The 19,148-nt window shown below is 38.5% G+C and overlaps 1 protein-coding gene across 2 annotated transcripts in view; it reads left to right on the forward strand.

The window, feature by feature from the left end:
- slc2a9l2 (solute carrier family 2 member 9, like 2) overlaps positions 1 to 19,148 on the forward strand; it is a 278,540-nt gene that overhangs the window by 227,625 nt on the left and 31,767 nt on the right. For both annotated transcript variants that reach the window (XM_088913608.1, XM_088913616.1), the window contains exon 12: positions 15,421 to 15,548. In XM_088913608.1, coding sequence (XP_088769734.1) covers positions 15,421 to 15,548 — 128 coding nt within the window. The remainder of the gene's footprint in view (positions 1 to 15,420; positions 15,549 to 19,148) is intronic.

Here is a 19,148-nt window from a genome sequence, read left to right on the forward strand (position 1 = left end):
CTTTTAGTTTTTATCTTCCGATTATCCTTCAGTTGGCATTTCCATACATACTAGCTATTCACCTAATCTCTTTAAAACATCTGTTACAATTTCCCTTATACAGTAAATGAGAAATAACCCTGTTACAGTGTTATTATATAGTATTCAATTGCTTACATGTGTTAAGGCTATATAGATCGTTATAAAGATCTCTGCTGAGTTTAAAATTACCTAATGACAACTTGGAACAGGAAATAAAGTTGTTTTTCTTTGTTATAATTAGCAAATTATATTTAAAAATATATCTTTTATATCTTTGTTATAAATTATATCCTAACATTAACTGATTGGCAGTATGGTAATAGACATGTGCTTTGACTTTGTTTTATTTCCACTACACTACAAGGATTAATTCCTGCAAATCCAGTCTCACTTGTAAAGCAAATTTATGTTTTACACTTGCAGGCTCTATTCAATAATACTAATTAGTAAATGTTGCACTGAAGAAACATACAGTATGTTAATGATATTTTAATGCATTATCACTGTATATTAGGACAAGTACTTTAATTAGGGATATCACATCAAGCAAAAGGAAAGGAAGAGGCTTTTGTGTAGCCTCTTCCTTTCTGGTAGATGAACAGTACTGCATCTCATATTAGTGTTAAAGAAATACTCTGTGCTAAAGACATTGAACTTCTGGTTGTAAATTTAAGTCCCTATTATTTACTGAGAGAAATTCACCAGATCAAATTGTTTGTGACCTTTGTGGCCTTCAGCTGATACACAGACAGCTGCTGGAATTATCACTGCTTTGATATCTAAATGAGAGAATGGTTCTTCAGAGGCAGCACACCTCATTTATGGGAATTTCAGTCTTTACACTCCGAGTTGAGTGCCTTCCCATATATGAACAATATGTTACCTGTAACATCAGAGGGAGGCATGTTTGGATTTATGTTATGGCAAAATTCCTGAAGCACATAGAGCAAAGGCACTTCCTGGTCTGGGTTTATCAGACGGTACATGGTACAACTTATTCCTGTATATCAGTCTAAACTGACAAGAGTCCCTGCAAAAAAGACTGAAATTAGGCAGTGGACAGACTAATGAAATTCTGCAGTATTGTTTTAGGGGACAGGTTTTTAGATTCATCTACAGATATTAACTAGGTTACTGAGACTGTTTCTAGCTATATCAGTTAAAAACGCCCAGTAAGGCATCATAGTAAAAAATTAGTAGACATACATAAAGGAACTAAAAGATTTCTACTTTGATAGGCAAAATTTAAAAGCACAGCAGGATAATAGTATGGACTCAATACATAACTCTCATGGATGTTGGAAGGGACAGTACCCCCCCCCCCCTTCAAGGAAAGGAAACCTCCGGGAGTCCACGGCTGAGAGCTGCCCCCTCCTCCAGGGTAAAAACCTTTATTGGGTAGAGGAAGGGGGGGTCAGGTAGAGCTCCGGAGACTTTAAACAAAAAAAAAGACATGTACACAAGCACAATGTCTTTGCACAAGCACAAACCACAACAATAATAAACCTGGGAGACCAGGGAAACAAACCACAAAAAACAGATAGGAACCAAGTGTTCCGAGACACAGGGGACAGGGGGCGCAGAGAGAAGGGGAAACCAGGAAGTGAAAAAATCAAAACACCAAGCAAAAAACCTAAATAAAATCAGAAAAACCCGGGGAAAAATACCGCAGACTGGGCAATAAGCATGTTCAATATTCTATCACTGATATCGGAGTGGACAACCCAAGGAAAGCCAGGCACTAGACCCGCTCACAAGCACGGATGTCAGGAAGGTGATATCCAGCAATGAGAATGGGAGAGGAAAAAAGGCTCACCACCCTATCGCTGATATCGGAGTGGACAACCCGAGGAAAGCCAGGCACAAGGCTTGCTCTCAAACACGGATGACCGGAGTGATATCCAGCAATGAGGATAGGAGGGCCAGCTCAACATTCAATCATGGATGCCAGAAAGACAATCCGAGGAAAGCCAGGCCAAGGCCCGCTCACAGGCACAGATGTTGGGAGAAGCATCCTGTGATTAGAATAGGAGAGCTGAGAGAAAAAAAGCCCAGAGAGAGAAAAAAGCTGTGGGAAAACAGAAAGCGCCGCTTGCGGTGTCAGTAGGAGGCTCAGCATTCTGTCATGGATGTTGGAAGAGACGAACCGTGGAATGTCAGGAGAGCATAAAAAGACCCTATGCGTAGCAGCGGGACGGGGGTTTGTCGAGGTTCAGCAGTTCAGGAGTTGTATAGAAACCAATGGCCTCAGGCTGCGGACGTGGGGCTACCTGGATGCTAAGCGGGTCTCAGGACGTCCGAACGTCAATGCTGAGTGAAGGGGAATGAGTGACCTGGAAATATATAGCCCCAGACAGAGAGACACCGGAAGGACAGCAAAGCAGAGGAAACTAGGCACAGGACAGAGTGGGAGGGCCCTCTGGCTGCAGAGGGCGTGACAATAATATGCCAGAAGACGATGTCAACATCACAGAGAGATAGGTTGCGGCCAGTTTTCCAAATTCAATACCGGAATGTACATGAACTCACCTCTGTGAGCTGCAGACTACTGAAAGTTTGTGCCATGGAACTTGAAACTGTTTCAATTGACTCTATTTGCATTCCTGCTTTGTGGAAGAGGTCAGTAATCATCCTTTGTGCAAAGAAGGCTAGAGCCAAGGAGATGAATGACCTATAACCAGTTATTCTTACCTCAGCTTGGAAATGCTTGGAGAACTGTACCCTTAACATAACATCTAAGTCTTTTTCCTAAATAGCCTCTTTAAACTTGGTGTTTACCCAGTCCTGAATTTTATCTAGATCTTTTTTTCTTTGTATTATAATTACAACATAAATTTTTATACATGAATCATCATTTAGATGCACTCATAGAACGGATAGCCATTTACTGGCCATTTAAGTAGGTATTACCTTGTTTGATAAAGTCATTAATTCGCACTTTTAAAAGTAGTTCCACAGACACTGATCGTATAGGATCAGATCCTTATGCTCTTTTAAATCTGAGGGTGATTAACATTTAATAAGAAGAATAATCAAATTGAATACAATAGTATCTCAGCTTCTACAAATTTGCTTCTTTTGTTCTGGCCAGCAGGATCTTAGAGGAAAGAAGAGCAGAGCAGGATAAAACCAAGTTGAAGGTTGTTAAGCGAAGCTTTCAAATTAACAGTGCTACACACTAGGATCGTGAAATGGATCTAGGTAGTCAATGAGCTTTTCCCTACCCCCTGCCAAAGTACCCACGATCCAGCATTGACGTCTCAACATGGTCTTGTTTTGTATAGCAAGGAACGCACCCTGTTCCCTGGTGAGAGGATGAAGAGTGACAGGCTGAAGAAAACTTTACAGGCTCATTGACAGGACTCAAGTTTGTGATTATTGTTTTAATTGATCAATGCTATTTTAAGTAACTTAAAACCAATGCGTTAGTACTGTAATTATCATGTAAGGGAGGTTAACTTTTAACTATACATACAATATACTATAGTACATTATGTGATATAACTCTATAACTCTTCAGTTTACAGAGAACTTCTGCCAGAGCCTCACAATATTGTCCAATAATACTCTCCTTGTGTCTAATTTTTAGTTAAGCAGGATTTGAACTACAGACCATGACAAAAAACAGAATCCACCTGCGATTCAGTGTTAACAAAACGTGTTTACAAAGAAAGTGAAATACAGTAATACTACCAGCTATATAGATACATAGATTTCAATATTTAGATCCTTAAATTAATATCATTATTAATTTCTTTAGATACGTGATTCCATATTATATTCCCGATTATATAAAACAGATAATTCTGGTCCTGGAATCTGATTGGCTGACACCCTTCTGAAGCCGTGCCATAATCTCTGGTATACGCACACCCCAGAATTTTGACTTTTTACTGTGTGATAAAGAAATTTTAAAGACTACTTCTTAGCGCAGACAAGAAAGCGTAGATAAAAATAAGCTTGGATTCTCATGTATCTGATACACATACTGTATCTTTTTCTGTTGTCTTTGTTGCTCTCTTGAGGATCCTTGTGATATTTTGAGCTCTCGTTGAATGATAAGTGTCATAGTTTAAATCATTTTCATTGTTAGAAATTAGGAAACGCTCTGTTAAAAGCAAGGGAGTTTTTATGTCTGTTATAGTAAAAGAAAATGCCTGACGAACTAGGGATTGCACAGTTTTTCAGTGCTTGTACAATCGATGGAAATGTTCAAATAAATGTGCTAAAGAAATAAACAAAAAAAAGTCATTTATTCCTTTATCATATTGGCTAGCTAATGTCCTGTCCTTGTTAGTTAGTTAGATCAACGAAATGCTGTGGTGTTACTTTTTGTCAATGAAAAAATAAAGTATTTTAGTTTAAAATGACGGTTACAAAGAATGTGAACCAGCGTAATACTTTGAGTTTACAGCTTGTCCAAGGTCATTCATTATTAATACTACTAGAAATATCTTCGGTAAAGGCTTTGATGCATAAAATATTTCTGCATAATTAAAATATTTATGATAAAGGTAGGTTGTGTACTTTTGCCCAACTGAGCAATCTTGCTTTCATAAAATATACCAACTTTTTAATGAATGATGATTAACATGCTGTAATACACAGTTTAAATTTAAAAGCTCAAATGCTGTACATGAGAGGTTAAGCTTTATTGGCTCCTCCTGGCAGTTTTACAAGGTGATTCTGGATACTATTAACATAATCTCATTTGCATACGGTAATTTCCTGTATGACGCCGAATGACATGTTTACCGCGACATACCGCGTTTTGATGCGACATGCCCACCGCGTTGTACCGTGGCGTACCCCACGTGTTTTGAATGGCTGCATCTGTATGTGGTATGTATGTGTATCTGTACTTGGTTAAGTGAGAATTTAGCTTTTTGTGATTTCTGCACCGAACCCTACCGAATGTATAAACAAACCCAGTGATAATCAATACTCTTCCTTTCTTTATAAACTATTAAAATAACTTCCATGATCAAGTAGTAGGAAGTGAAGCCTTTGATGAGATTATAAGAAAACGAAACACAAACGTATTCTGATGACGCTCTCCAGCAGAATAATCATTTACCCAAAAAGGTATTTATTAATAGAACAAGTACACATTTTATAAATAGAGGTTATTCCCAGGACTGGTTGACTGGCTGATTGACTGACTGTATACTTTATGCAGAATACAGGAATGTGCACATTCTCATGCTGGTCACTTACAGTATCATCCCCTGGCGCCTCACGCTTTATCGCAGTTGCAACTAATTAAGATGTGGCAGCCTTCATCCTGCCAAAAAATGATTTATATTTCCATTCTTTGCAATTGCAGCACCATGAATTTGGAAACAGACTGAAACAGGAACTAGTCAAATGTAGTCTTGATTTAACTAAGGATCAATCAGAGAAGGACAGAACTTAAATAGGCAGCAATTTAGTGCCCTGAAAAAAATGTTGGTCATTACACTTGAGTTATCAGCAGTTCTTCTTCAAAGGGATGTGATTTATTAGCTAAAGACAGGAACTTAATTTCACATGTGAAAGAATTTTACAGATAACAATGACCTCTGTCTCTTCCTGGAACATTGCTATGGATTTTCTGTCCCAAAGGGAAAAGGTCTACCTAATTTTTCAACCCAGTCGATCTTCATTAACTTTTGAGATCTTATCATATATTGATAGTAAGACAGAAAAGACTTTATGCAAAACAAAACAAAGTAAACCAAAAATGTATTAAAATCTATATGTCAAAGTAGGTATAGTTTGCACTGTTAAAGTTATTACAGCTGTTATGCATACATGGTACTTAAATACAATATATACTATTTATTATATAGTAGGTATACAGTACTATACTAGTAAAACTATAGTTTTAGTAGGTATAGTATTGTGTTTGTATAGATTTGCAAACACAATATGATGCCTTTACAGTTAGGTAGGTCTTCAGAAAATGCATCTACCTGTGAGTCTGAATTTTGCAGGTCAAGAACATAACTTACTGTCTCAGAGACCACATAAGAGTTAGTCATGAATCAAAACACATTCTAATTAGGTCACAAACATTGGAACTATAACATAAAAAAAAAACTTTCAAGGATGGAGGGACTCTCACTCAAAAGCTGCAATCAAGAACACATAGAATTGGCTGTGTAAACTTCTACATCTATCCCCTTTCCAAAATCCCCCCTTGATGTCTACTCCACTTGAGGATGCTAATGCACGGGATCAGTGTGTACTGAGTCCAGGCTCCTCATTCTCAGCAGTTGCCAACTCTGATGTCCATGCCAAATGTGGACTCAGCTGACATGGGCTCCAAATCATCTTACCCTCCCCCATCCCCTTAATGACCAACTAGTGCTGTGTTGGCCCGCGACTCTTTCCCTCCTTTCACAAGTTTCCACCCACAGCCTCACAAGTGCACTGGACTCCTGTTTGTCCTTAGAACTATTGCTTTAACTGCTATTTTTTCAACACCAGTACTTTAAGAACATAGCTTTAGGTGTTTATTTTTATATGAATCTGTCCTCATCCATTTGATTGTGGCAAACATCATCAACTGGTTCCCTTCTTCACTGATTTATTCCTCGCAAATGAGGGGGTTTTTGTCAGCTTTGACCTTACAGACACAGACAGGGCCATCATTTTTCAGCCTGGTGAGTTTAAAAATATAAACACATGTCACACATTAAAATGTTAAGTGTGCTATCCATTTATACTGAATGTGTTGTCTGATCACTTTAATTGGATCTGGATCAAACTCCCGAACTCCAAATAGTGTTATTTTTAACTGCACTGAAAGACTGGCTTCCCTTTGCAGGAAAATTCAACGTCATAAATCTTCATAAGATGGCTGTTATGTTGTATGATGAATATATCACATTTTTAAAGCACAACTAAAGGACAAACATTTATTTGTACTCAAACTCTAACCAGGTTAACTACTATGTATCAGTCATTTTTCATGGGTCTGCACATCCTCCTACCTTTTTTTTATTTCTCAGACAATTTCTTCATCTATATAGGTCATTCTTCCTCATACAGACAAATTAAACAACTCAGTTTGCCCTCTATGGTGATAGAAATGTCAGATGCACTGGGAGTCAAATCAGCAATCATCTTTGTACAACGGGCAAATTACATACCACTCAAAATTCAGCTTAACTCCTTGGTAAAGAATTTTCAAATTGTATTTGTGACTAAAAGCACACAGGCCAATAGAAATTGTATTAGATAATACATGATTGTAATATCTTCCTAGCAATTATACTGGTATCTACTCTACAAAACACTTTTTTTTTCACTTTTAGTAGCTTCATAAATGTTCTATTAGTTTATGACAGTGTGAGATAGATGATTTTAATGTAATGGAATTTGGTTTCATTTCCTTGAGATAAAACAAGATTAAACAACAGCGAGGAATCTATTAAAGCTGCTTAGGCAAAATACTATACCAATATGATCCGAGCATTTGTAATTATTCATTGTCAATTTCAGTTGAAACTGTTGCTGCCTTACCCAGAGTTAGGACATGATGCCTCAAACAATGAATTGTTTCTGATTGTAACATCAAAGCTGTTTGCTTAAATTTATGCAGTAAACATGGACAACTAACAACGAGTTGTTAACACCACACAGATTATCAGCACATTTTTCACACATTGGGGTCCGCTCTGTGTGGCTCTTTCAGAGAGACAGTTGCTCTGCAACAATTTATGGACCCTGTTCCTGCTGAGACTTTTGCCACTGTGTGCAATTTTCTGGAGATTCTCCCTTGTTGGTGAGTAAAATAGCATAAAGTATTGTTTTTTGGCTGTAATGTAGACTTATTCTTTTAATGGATGAGCCACACAGTTCTCATCAATTTCTTAGACACAAAAGAAGATTTAAATTTACTAAAAGCCTTGAATATCATGTATTTTTTTAAAACATGTAACTAATTCATTATTTTATTTGAAATGGTGCAAAATATTAGCAATCAACTATCGTAGGGGTTTTGTGCATTTACTGGGACAATTATTAATTGTAGAAATAAGCCACAAAATAATTCTTTGATGGTTATTAGAAAATCGACCTTGCAGGATAACTCAGCAATGCACACACACGGATACTAATACACGAGAATACATGTATTAATACATAAAATGTACATATAAACATAACAGATCTTTAGAGTGAGGGTTAGCAGAATACAAAAGGTATATATTCAATCACGAAGAGTTACAAACCAAGAGGGACATACATTCAGTATACCATTCATTTAGACGATTTCGTAAATGAACTTTGATTACAACTTCTACACTACATACTCAAAGGCAAGTACATCACTCACAGAAATTAAACTGATTTCAACTGGGGTTGAGGTAACAATTGAATTCTCGAGCTGTAATGCAGAATACTCATCCAATCTGTGTGGATTCAGATCTCCCACGGACACAAAGAAACAGTGGCAGGCTGTTGCTAAGTCCAATCAGCATCCAGGCAGTGCTGGTTCGGCGTGGAGGTATGGGAGAAGGAGGGAGAGATTCCTGCTTCGGCACGCTAGCAGTGAGCTCTCTGAAGACCGGCTAGTTAGTTTTGGCTTAAAAAGCAGAGATTGTGCACACGGAAAGTGACTGCGGGTCCAAGCAAGTCACACTCTTTAGACGGGAAGAATACCTGTTCGTTCCCGATGTAGCGCTAGTCCTGAATCCTGAGATTCAGCTGTCCACAGTTCCAACCGTAGTTCACTCGTTAATCAGGTGAGCATTTGCGGTGGGTTCAGAAGGCTTGCTTGATCGGACGGATCCTTTGGTTACACATGGCAACCTCCATTCTCGACTCTTAGAACAAAGAAAAAGTCCTGGCACTCGGACACACTGGCAGTCACGTGATTGTCCGAGTTGAGTCTGAGAATGTCCTGGAGGATCCTCTTTCTGGGCCCTGTGCTGCCTGTTTTATCTGGAGGAACTACGGTTGTTCATTGGTTGAATGTTCCGCAGGCATTCGAGACCCACGTGGGGTTACCCTACCAGTTCCAGATTGGCTGATCGAGGTGGAGGATGAGTAACCATGCTCTCTGACATTAGGGTTGTAAACAACCTGGGATGCGACTCTCCCATGGAATCTCTCAGACAGTAAGGTGCCAGAGATTTATTAGAGTGGCTGGTGAATCTCAGCCTTGGCAGCTGTTCCTTATCAGGAAACTATCAGACAAGAAAACACCTTAAATGTGAACCAAATGGAATGGCCTCTCTGTAACAAATATCCTACACTTAATCAAAAAATAGAATTTCACATTGTACTTTGAAGGTACTGACAATTTAAACCCACAAATTTCATAATCAGCAAGAAAACACAAATCAGAGGGTGCAAGTGGAAACTATGTGGAACTAAACTGAAACCTTTCAGCAGGAGAACACTTATTTAATTAATAGAATTGTAGGATAAACAAGGTGCCCCACCATGTTACTGAAGCCAGTATCATGGCTTTTTAATATCTGATTGAGATCATTATATTGATTATGTAATAGCAACAAACTAGACTGATCAAGTGACCTCCTTTTGTTTCTTAAGCATTATTTTGTTTTTTTAAGCATGTCTTACAAGTATAATGAACGCTGGTCATCAAAATGATAGCATTACCAAAGCTAGCAATAAAGCTTGCTGTTTCAAATTGTCTGTCCTTTTTCTATTTTCTGAAATTATCATAAATGGCAGAGAAAACTCTGAAATGAAAACATTTGAGTAAAGGTGTTTGATTTTTAAGAGGTTATAATTTTAAAGAAGAAAGATTTATACAGAGTACACTGTATCATACAGAGTCTAGGAAGGGACATGGAGAGAAAACAAATATCCAGTGGGAATGACTTACTATCTCATGGCCTCAAGATAGTAACTCATGCACATGAGATAATGGCATTTGGCATGATAGCAAGTCTTTATTTCCAAGTCCTATCCCAGCCTCTATAACATCACTTAAATTAATATTAGCTTAATACAGTATCTGTGCTATTGAATGTCTTAAAGCAATTAAAGTTTGAGGAGTGAAAACATGGCCACATATTGAACTTTTATGAGCCACTAGGTAAAATAGTGTTTGTGTTTGTGTCATTATCTTTCATCTAATCCTTATTAAGTAAGTCCTAGGAACTTCCGCATAAGATAAACCTGGGGCCATGTTAGCTATTTATTATCTAACCAAAGTTCCAAAAGTACTTTCAGAAAAAACATAAAAATGCATGAGTGAACTAAATAGCTACAGCAAAAGTTACTTGCACTTACTAAACCTTAGTGGAATTACTATGGCTTTCTAGACGTTTCAAACGTGCACAGGAAACAAAACATATGAAAGTATACACAATTAGATTCATACATATAAAATAATACATTTTGGAGGGTTAGATCACAATTAGATCAAGTCTCTTTGCTTTGGTTCATTTGAAAAAAATATGACGAACACAAAAATTTGGTTTTATTCCAGACAGAAAATGTTACATAACTCAGTACTCAGATGCTAAAGCTTTTGCTTTCTATTTTGATCAAGTGGGAACATCCATCAGAGTCAATTAAACTGTTCAAGGTTATTTTCCTCCCATTGCTGCCTTTTCTGAAAGGCTTGTTTTGTCGACCAGTGAATGCAGCAATGTAACCATATACATAGGTTTTACAGTCACTAAATTGCACCCACCAGCGATTAAACAAATAAATCTCTTATATTTCTGTTTCACCGTTTCTATGCAAGTATTTGGCAATTACAGCAGCTGAATAGAGCAGAACTCTATTCAGCTGCTTCAGACTGACTCCAGGTTTAGTACACGAGAAATGTGAGATGCAGATTTGGCTTTTAATGGCATAGCAGACAGAGTGACAGCCTGACCATGAAAAAAGGGCTGTTTTATAATTCCCTGTTTAGATTAAATAAACCTAATGACTGCTGCAAAATTGATGATGTGGAAATTGTAGGTTACAAAATGATGAAAACTAAAAGAGGGGTGTTCAGTTCCCATATGTATTGTACACTTTGTTAAGCATGGCTGACATTTTACCCCTCCCTCTGAAACTTCACTTAGATAGAAACTCTTAAGTTACTATACGTTTCAGAAGTCATCTAAAGACAGGGTTCATACAGATGCTTGAGTCCCTGGAATGTCTTGGAAAATATTTTTCACAAATTCCAGTCCTGTAATATCCAACCATCCTTCCATTTGCTAACTGCTTTATTCAATAATGATAATAATAATTGCTTATACTTATATAGCGCTTTTCTGGACACTCCACTCAAAGCGTAATGGGGTAATGGGGACTCCCCTCCACCACCAATAATGTGCAGCATCCACCTGGATGATGCGACAGCAGCCATAGTGTGCCGGAACGCTCACCACACATCAGCCATCAGTGGGGAGGAGAGCAAAGTAATGAAGCCAATTCATAGATGGGGAATATTAGGAGGCCATGATTGATAAGGGCCAATGGGAAATTTGACCAGAATGCAGAGGTAACACCCCTACTCTGTTCGAGAAACGCTCTGGGATTTTTAATGACCACAGAGAGTCAGCACCTCGGTTTTACGTCTCATCCGAAGTAAGGTGCCTGTTTAGGTTTCGTCTAAATTTAAGCAGGTGTTCCCTCATAGAACAAGTTTGCAGGAAGAGAAGGATAATAGATGATGAAGACTGAGGATGAGGGCAGACAAATTTAGAAGAAGGAGGGAGAGAATCTTGAAGACTTGATATAATGTAATTGGCAGTGGTCAACCATTTTGGACAGGAAGAGTAGAAGAGGCAGGTCTTTACTGTGGTTGTGAGGGACAGAGGGATCTAAAGAGGATTTATTAAGTTGGGGTCTGATGTGTGCCTGCTATGTGGGAAATTTCCTGCAGAAAAGGTGGCATGGAGAATGGGAGTCTGTCAGGGGACATAGACTGGAGGAGGGGAGAGGAACTAGGATCAAAATAAAGGGTAGTGTGGTGATTTAAGAGAACTGTCACGGACGTCCAAAGGGACTAACCGTGGGGAGCAGGAGAGCGGAAAAAGACCCATATGCGCAGCGGCGAGACGGGAAAAAGGCCCAGGCTCATAGTGCAAAGAGTTCAGGAATGCCGTATAGAAACCTATGCCCTCAGGGAGCGGACATGGGGCGCCCTGGTGCTAGGCGGGTCTCAGGACATCCGAACGTCAATGCTGAGCGTGGACAGAGTGCAAGACCCGGAAATATATAGCCCAAGGGAAAGAGAGGGACAGGAAGGACAGCAGACCAGAAACTAGGGACAGGACAGAGAAGGAGCGCCCTCTGGCTGCAGAGGGCGTGACAAGAACAGGTTCTCAGACATTAGCCACGGAGAAAGGGGAAAAGGAGGACAGGATTGCCTCATTGGTAATCTGTAGGTTGTTGGGCAGTCTTTGCTGATTAAACTGGTTATGGATGGTGGCTACCCTTTCATTGAAAAAGGCTGTAAAGTCATCGGTAGTGAGAGAGGAGGAAGGACAAGGAGATGTGAGCTAAGACCTGTATTACCTCTTTTTGGGCAGCTCTACATAGTGCCAAGTTCTGGAAGTAACGCAGTATTAACACAGACTTCTCATTTAGAAGTTGTATTCCAGTTACCCCTCTGTCACCCTCACTCAAAACAAAATCTCAGATCATCACACCACAAATTCTCCACTCTCACTTGTTTTCTTGGAATTTTTAATGATGCCATTTATATCTACTTTTCTTTAATCTTATTCCCATTATTATGATTAAATAAGTGTGGGTGGGCAGTCAAAGGCATTGTGTTTCTTCTGGAGTTCGATTCTTACTCCTGTCATTTTCACAGATCAGTATCTCTTCGTATACAAATTCATATTCTATTTAAAACATTACAACTCTCCAATGTCCTTGTCCTCATGGTAAGGTCATCAGTTTCTCTCAGTCACAGAAATAAGCAATTCTGTGATTCTGGGGGCCCTGGGTCAGTTTTTTACCTGGGGTACTATCTGGGTGGAGTTTGTACTGTATGTACTCCCCATGTTTGCCTCAGTTTCCACCCACAGCTCACAAACATACTGGTACATTTATCGGTTTTTGTGAAAACTGGCCCTGCTATAAGTGTGAGTGTATATGTGTTAGTCTGTGCCCTGTGATATACTGGTTTCCATTTAGGGTGTATCTGCCTTTGTGCCCATTGCTTACCGGGATAGGCTTTGGCTGCCCCAGACCATGAATTGGATGAAATGGTTAGAAAATGGATGCATTTCTGGAAGGTATAACTTAATACTACCACACCATAATTTTTAGAAAATGTGTGATTGCAACAAAGTACAGCAGCATGAAAACAGTATTGTAGTAAATCTACTTTTTAAAAGATTGCACCTTACAATGCAAGAATAAAAATATTCTATGATAATGTCTCCAAGTTGCAGTCTGTCAACTGAACTTTACTGTTGGAAAGAGAAATTGATATCCTGTGTGAAGGAAAATAAATCAAACTACCTATACTGTATGAATGCAGAAATTGAAAGCTACTTTTTAAAAATTCTTCCTTATGCTTTGGCCATTTTGATTTGGTTCAGTAACTGATTCCCTTTCCTATTATTAAAAGCTTTAGGTCATTTTTGTTGTATTTTTGTGGGTGGGTAATGTATTAACTATTTTAATATTTTTAACTATTAAAAACAGGTTAACCAATTTATCAACATTCTCATGACAAAGGATTCTGAATATTAGAACTGCTTTGAAACATCTGTGAATAAAAAGTGTCTGATTAAAGTTGTATTTTGGGAGTAGGGTTACCATGTGTGCTGCCATAGCTTTTTCCATAAAAGATCACCATTAGTTTTTCTGCATGAGTGGCAAAATCTCCAAACATTCTTCTATTATTTTATCTATATATATATTCTTTTCTGTACAGTACAATCTACTTTGTTTGTCTATTTGGTTTAAGTAAACCAGGCTGTAAAAAAAAGGTACTGAGCAACTTATTGCATTTTTTTTAAAAAAAATTTTAATTTGATGCATGCATACTGGGGTTCACATTTCACTTCTATGTGTCACTTATTGTCAAGCTCTCTTTACTAAAGCATCTAGCACAAAACATATTTAACTTGAAAGGGAAAATTAATCTACTATTTCCTTAATTGAAAATGCACAGAAATAAGAAAAGATTTATAGTGCTTTCATCGTGACAAAGCAATTCTGATCCACAGCCTTGATTACTGAAATTATAACTATTGGACAAGCAATTGGTTTGGAAGGTCATCAGGAGCTACATTATTCATTTAGGTAATAAAACCCAGGAAACCCACATATTCCATTAACAACTTCTGATATCTCACAACTGGCAACCCACTGAAGCTAAGCAGGTGTGAGCCTGGTCAGTACCTGGATAGGAGACTTCCTGGTAAAAAATAAGGTTGGTGCTGGAAGAGGTGTTAGTGGGGCCAGCAGGGGGAGCTCACCCTGTGGTCCAGGTGTGTCCTAATGCCCCAGTATAGTGACGGGGACACTATACTGTAAACAGGCGCCATCCTACAGATGAGACATAAAACTGAGGTCCTGTGGTCATTAAAAATCCCAGGGCCTCCTAATAATCCCCATCTATGAATTGGCTGCATTACTCTGCTCTTCTCCCCACTGATAGCTGATGTGAGGTGAGCGTTCTGGCACACTATGGCTGCTGTCGCATCATCCAGGTGGGGGCTGCACATTGGTGGTGGTGGAGGGGAGTCCCCATTACCTGTAAAGCGCTTTGAGTGGAGTGTCCAGAAAAGTGCTATATAAGTGTAAACAATTATTAATTATTATTATTATTATTATTATTATTATGATGTGGCAAAAAGCAGAAGGATGAAATAATTGCTTTTGAAGCACTGTTAGTTAGAACCTCTGATTACAATTGATGAAGATGAAAAAAGATGAACACAAATAATTTCTGAATTTGTTTTTATTCCTATCTTTGTTAAAATAAATCTACAGTATGGCAAAACATCTAGCAACTTCATTCATTCTGAATAGCACGCTATATCACATTGAATTATAGACAGAGCCAGAAGCAAGTTGTTTTCACATAAAAAAATTATTTTCCCCTTATGAAAAAGTCACCGGTATATAGCTTGAATCAGGTCACAGACACAGCAATTCATTATTTGCCAGAGGGACATTTTTTAACATATGAAAACAGAATAATAACCTTCCTTTAGCCATGCTGTGTGCAGATTGTATTTAAACTCAAACAATTTCCCTAATCCATTTCACTCAGTAAAACAACTAAATCTTAAATTAGGATGATTTAGCAGTTGATTTAGAAAAGCAGATCTCACGTTTATAATCAAGAGTCCTAAAGTCTTACTTCACTCATAGCCTTCACAAGAGATTGTTTTCCTGCCAGAAAGGAATGAATGCTGTTTGAGTGGCAGAGTATATTGACATTGCATTTGATCTGATTCTTAGGTGGAATTCCCTTCATTCTCACTGGGGAGCTCTTTGAACAATCCTATCGACCTGCTGCTTTCATGATTGCTGGAACTGTGAACTGGCTCTCGAACTTCGCAGTAGGACTTTTTTTCCCTTTTATTCAGGTATGTATAGATGCTATAATACAAAGACATAAGCAGAGACTGTATTGTTAAACTGTATGTTTTTTAGATATCATGCATTTTCAGAGCACATGTTTTGTGATAAAGAGATATCAGCATTCACATTGGATGCCATCTCAGGTGGCACTCAATACCTTCATCTGTGCTATAAACTCTTTTCTTGGTGGGGCCTTTGTATGACCCCTTTTCCCTGTTATTTCTTTTTTTTTGTCATTGAATTATTTAGTTTTCAGAATATTGTTCTGTGTATTGCACTCATTTTTAAGAAACAACTTACTTGGTTTGTCTGCAATCACATACAATTAAATAATTATTACTAGATGGGTAAGTAAAAATGTTTTTTTCTTCTTCCCCCATTTGGGATCAGTATTTAGCATCAGAATTATCACTGTGATAAAATCAATATAATAGACATTTTAATGCAGTGAGACTTCTGGGATGTTCAATAACTTGAATAAAGATTATATATTTAAAACAGAACCTTGAGTATATGTGTGTATAATGGAAAAACGTTTCTGCATCTTAAGTACTGTATAAGTACTGTAAATAGGGTTGGCTGACATCAGTTGACCTTTCTGTAACTCACCATAACTGACCAATAAGGCCATCCCTAGACCAAGGTATGACTTGGCAACAATACTTTTAATGGCACAAACAGGCAAAAACAACACAAATGAATGTGTTGGAAGTCATTGTGCTGTTGATGGGGAAAGACTTCACACAGCTTTTTATCTTCCCCAGCAATTACTGGAGTTGTCAAATAACAAAATAGCAGGAAGAGCAGAAAAGTCATGGGTAATTTTCCATGATTATATAATCACAGATACAATTGCTGATTTAGCTGAAGAGAAAGGAACTGAGTAGTCAAAGAATAAACATTTGCCAAATTCAGTCCTTATGTTCCCTTCCAGCATCAGCACTTCCAGAAAAAATGAAGCCCTCTGTTTTCTGGGGGGGTTGCATTGCACCAGGCAACTTAAATGTAATTTCTTTCGGGCTTGTTCTTGGCAATAACACTAGGAGGAAAAACAATGAATCTTTTCAGATAACAGTGTAATTCAAGATTTTTTTTAAATGCTCTTTTGAGAAAACTAAGTAACTTTTCATTGGATTGATTCTTTACAAGTCAATACCATTAACAGTCTTACAAATCACAATACCAGGTGGCAGCTGTCAACATGTAGAGAACAAATCACATAAAAAAATAATGGAAGTAACCTTTGAGACAACTGACTGGAAGTGTTGTGAACTCAGCTATCCTATTACTGCACCACTGTCAAAACTGATGCTGCTGAGCTTTTCTCTGTGTAGCCCTGTGGGGGTGAAGTAGGAATACGTTAAATAAGTTCTCGGCTTAGGGCATGGTGGAGATGGAGGACATGGAAGGAGAGAAGGGAAGAGACAAGAGAGAGAAGAGAGACAGACATAAGACAAGAGATCCTTGTCCAGATAATTCATAAAGACAAGATTTGAATGAAGTATTCTCTAAAGAGCAGGTGGGCTCTGATATGAAAGGGAAGATGGGAGGAGGAATGGTTATCTCTCTCCATCGGTTACCTCTAAAGGTGACAATTTCTGTACTTACCCCATGGTTAGTATGGAGGAGAAGCTCTTGGGTGGAAGCCATGTCGGCTGCCTCTAGGTTTGGAAACGGGTAACCCCTCAGCAACTTAGGACACTGGGGAAAGTAGTAGCAGAGCCAACTGCTAGTATGTTATGGGTGTAGGCATGTGTTATGGTTAGCATCCCTAGCCAAACAGGATCAGCTATTAAGTATTACTCTATTACTACTAGTGATGACTAAAAGTCAGTTACTTGTGGTTAAAGGCTGTGGTATTACAGGTTAGGTTAGGACTGAGAGAGAATTCCTAAAGGGAATATAGTAGACATCTAGTAGTAGACTATAGTAGACAGATATGCATTTAACTATATTACTATTTCCAAAAGGGAATGAAGTTAAAAACGTATCTGTCTACAGATCAATTATTGGTTAAAAACTCTAAAAAGGGTTTGGATTCTTCAGTGAATCTGTGCCTCATGCTAACTAAGGACAGGAAAATACTCCTCTCTGTGAAGTCAGGGTTTCTCAAGCAAGGTTTTGTGGGATCCACAGTGGGTAAGTCCTTTTGGTTGTATGAAGTGGTGACTGGGAGCACCACTTGAATCATTCACCTGTAGAAAAGGAGTCATGGAGCTGGTTGCTGAGTGTTTTCATGGTAAGGATCAATAATCCCAGAGAGAGTTACAGTATGTAATATACAGAAAAAACCTGGTGATGTTGGTTTCTCACTGTGCATAGATCTGGTTGTAGTGAATAGTTCTGGTTATACAGTTACAGTATGTGTGGTTATAATGGTTATAGATCCTGATGGTGGATATATTATTGGGTTATTGGTTGGTGCACGATAATGTAAGGGGTTATGTTTTAGATTATGTTCTCTGTTAACTAGATGATGGTATTTTGTTGTTTATGAGTTTTAATAGAACTCTCCTTAAGACTCAGGGTGTAAATAAATGTTGGGTGTCTAGCAATTGCATGCTCTGGGTTGTGATTACTCCCCAAGACTATAACCACAACCCACAGCATGCTAAATCAAAGAAATCGACTGCAAAGCAACAGGATCAAAAAGAAAACCAAACTGCAGGTCAGCACAAACACTACAGCCTAAATTTGTTTAGCTGTGACATTGTGAGTCATATGTTGTGTGTGCCCAGGGAAAATCAATTCAATTCAATTTATTTATAGATAAATTCACAACAAGGTTGCCCCAAGGCACTTAACAAGGCTGTGTGACAGTACGTGATATTACAATACAGAAAGAGAAAAACCCAGAAGACAGCGGAAGAGAGGAACCAAAAACTCCTCTGTAAGGAGAAAAAAAACCTCTAGGGGTTCAAGGTCAACTGGCTGCCCAACCCCCTTGGGCATGCTAACATTATACAATTCTAAAAAAATACTACATGTGGAGTATTAAGTCTTCCATCATGTCCTTCTGTGTGCCAGTACTCCATGTAGATATCTGTAGACCAGCAAATCCTCCTAAACAATAGCTGTATTCGCGATGTCCCTCTTGGATCCATGGCAGTGATGCAGCATCCAACTCAGATGGTGGCCAGCTCGGGCACCATCAGGACATGTGGGGAGGAAAATAGGATAGTTTGGTCAGAACAGATGTATCTACCTGGAAGGCCAACACTGAGACACACAATGGCACATACAGCAGCACCAGCAACCATAGTTACAACGAGCTATGACGTAAGGTGTGAGTAGGCTAGGCTGAAGTAATAGGTTTTCAGTCTGGATTTAAATCCTGAGATTGACTCAGCATCCCGTATGTAGGCAGTCAGAGTATTTCATAAACTACGGGCCCTGTACCTAAAGGCTTTACCGCCAGCTCTTTATTTATTAATATGTGGAATAAGGAGAAGACCTGCGTTCTGTGATCTAAGTGGGCGACTTGGATTGTATCCATTAATCAGCTACATTAAATAGACCGGTGCCTGACTTCTGAGAGCCGTATAAGTAAGTAAAAGAATTTTGAAGTCTGCCCTGTACCTAACAGGATGCCAATGGACAGAGCT

The sequence above is a fragment of the Atractosteus spatula genome, chromosome 1 (assembly GCF_055471065.1).
Source record: "Atractosteus spatula isolate fAtrSpa1 chromosome 1, fAtrSpa1.hap1, whole genome shotgun sequence".
In the NCBI taxonomy this organism is placed as follows: Eukaryota; Metazoa; Chordata; class Actinopteri; order Semionotiformes; family Lepisosteidae; genus Atractosteus; species Atractosteus spatula.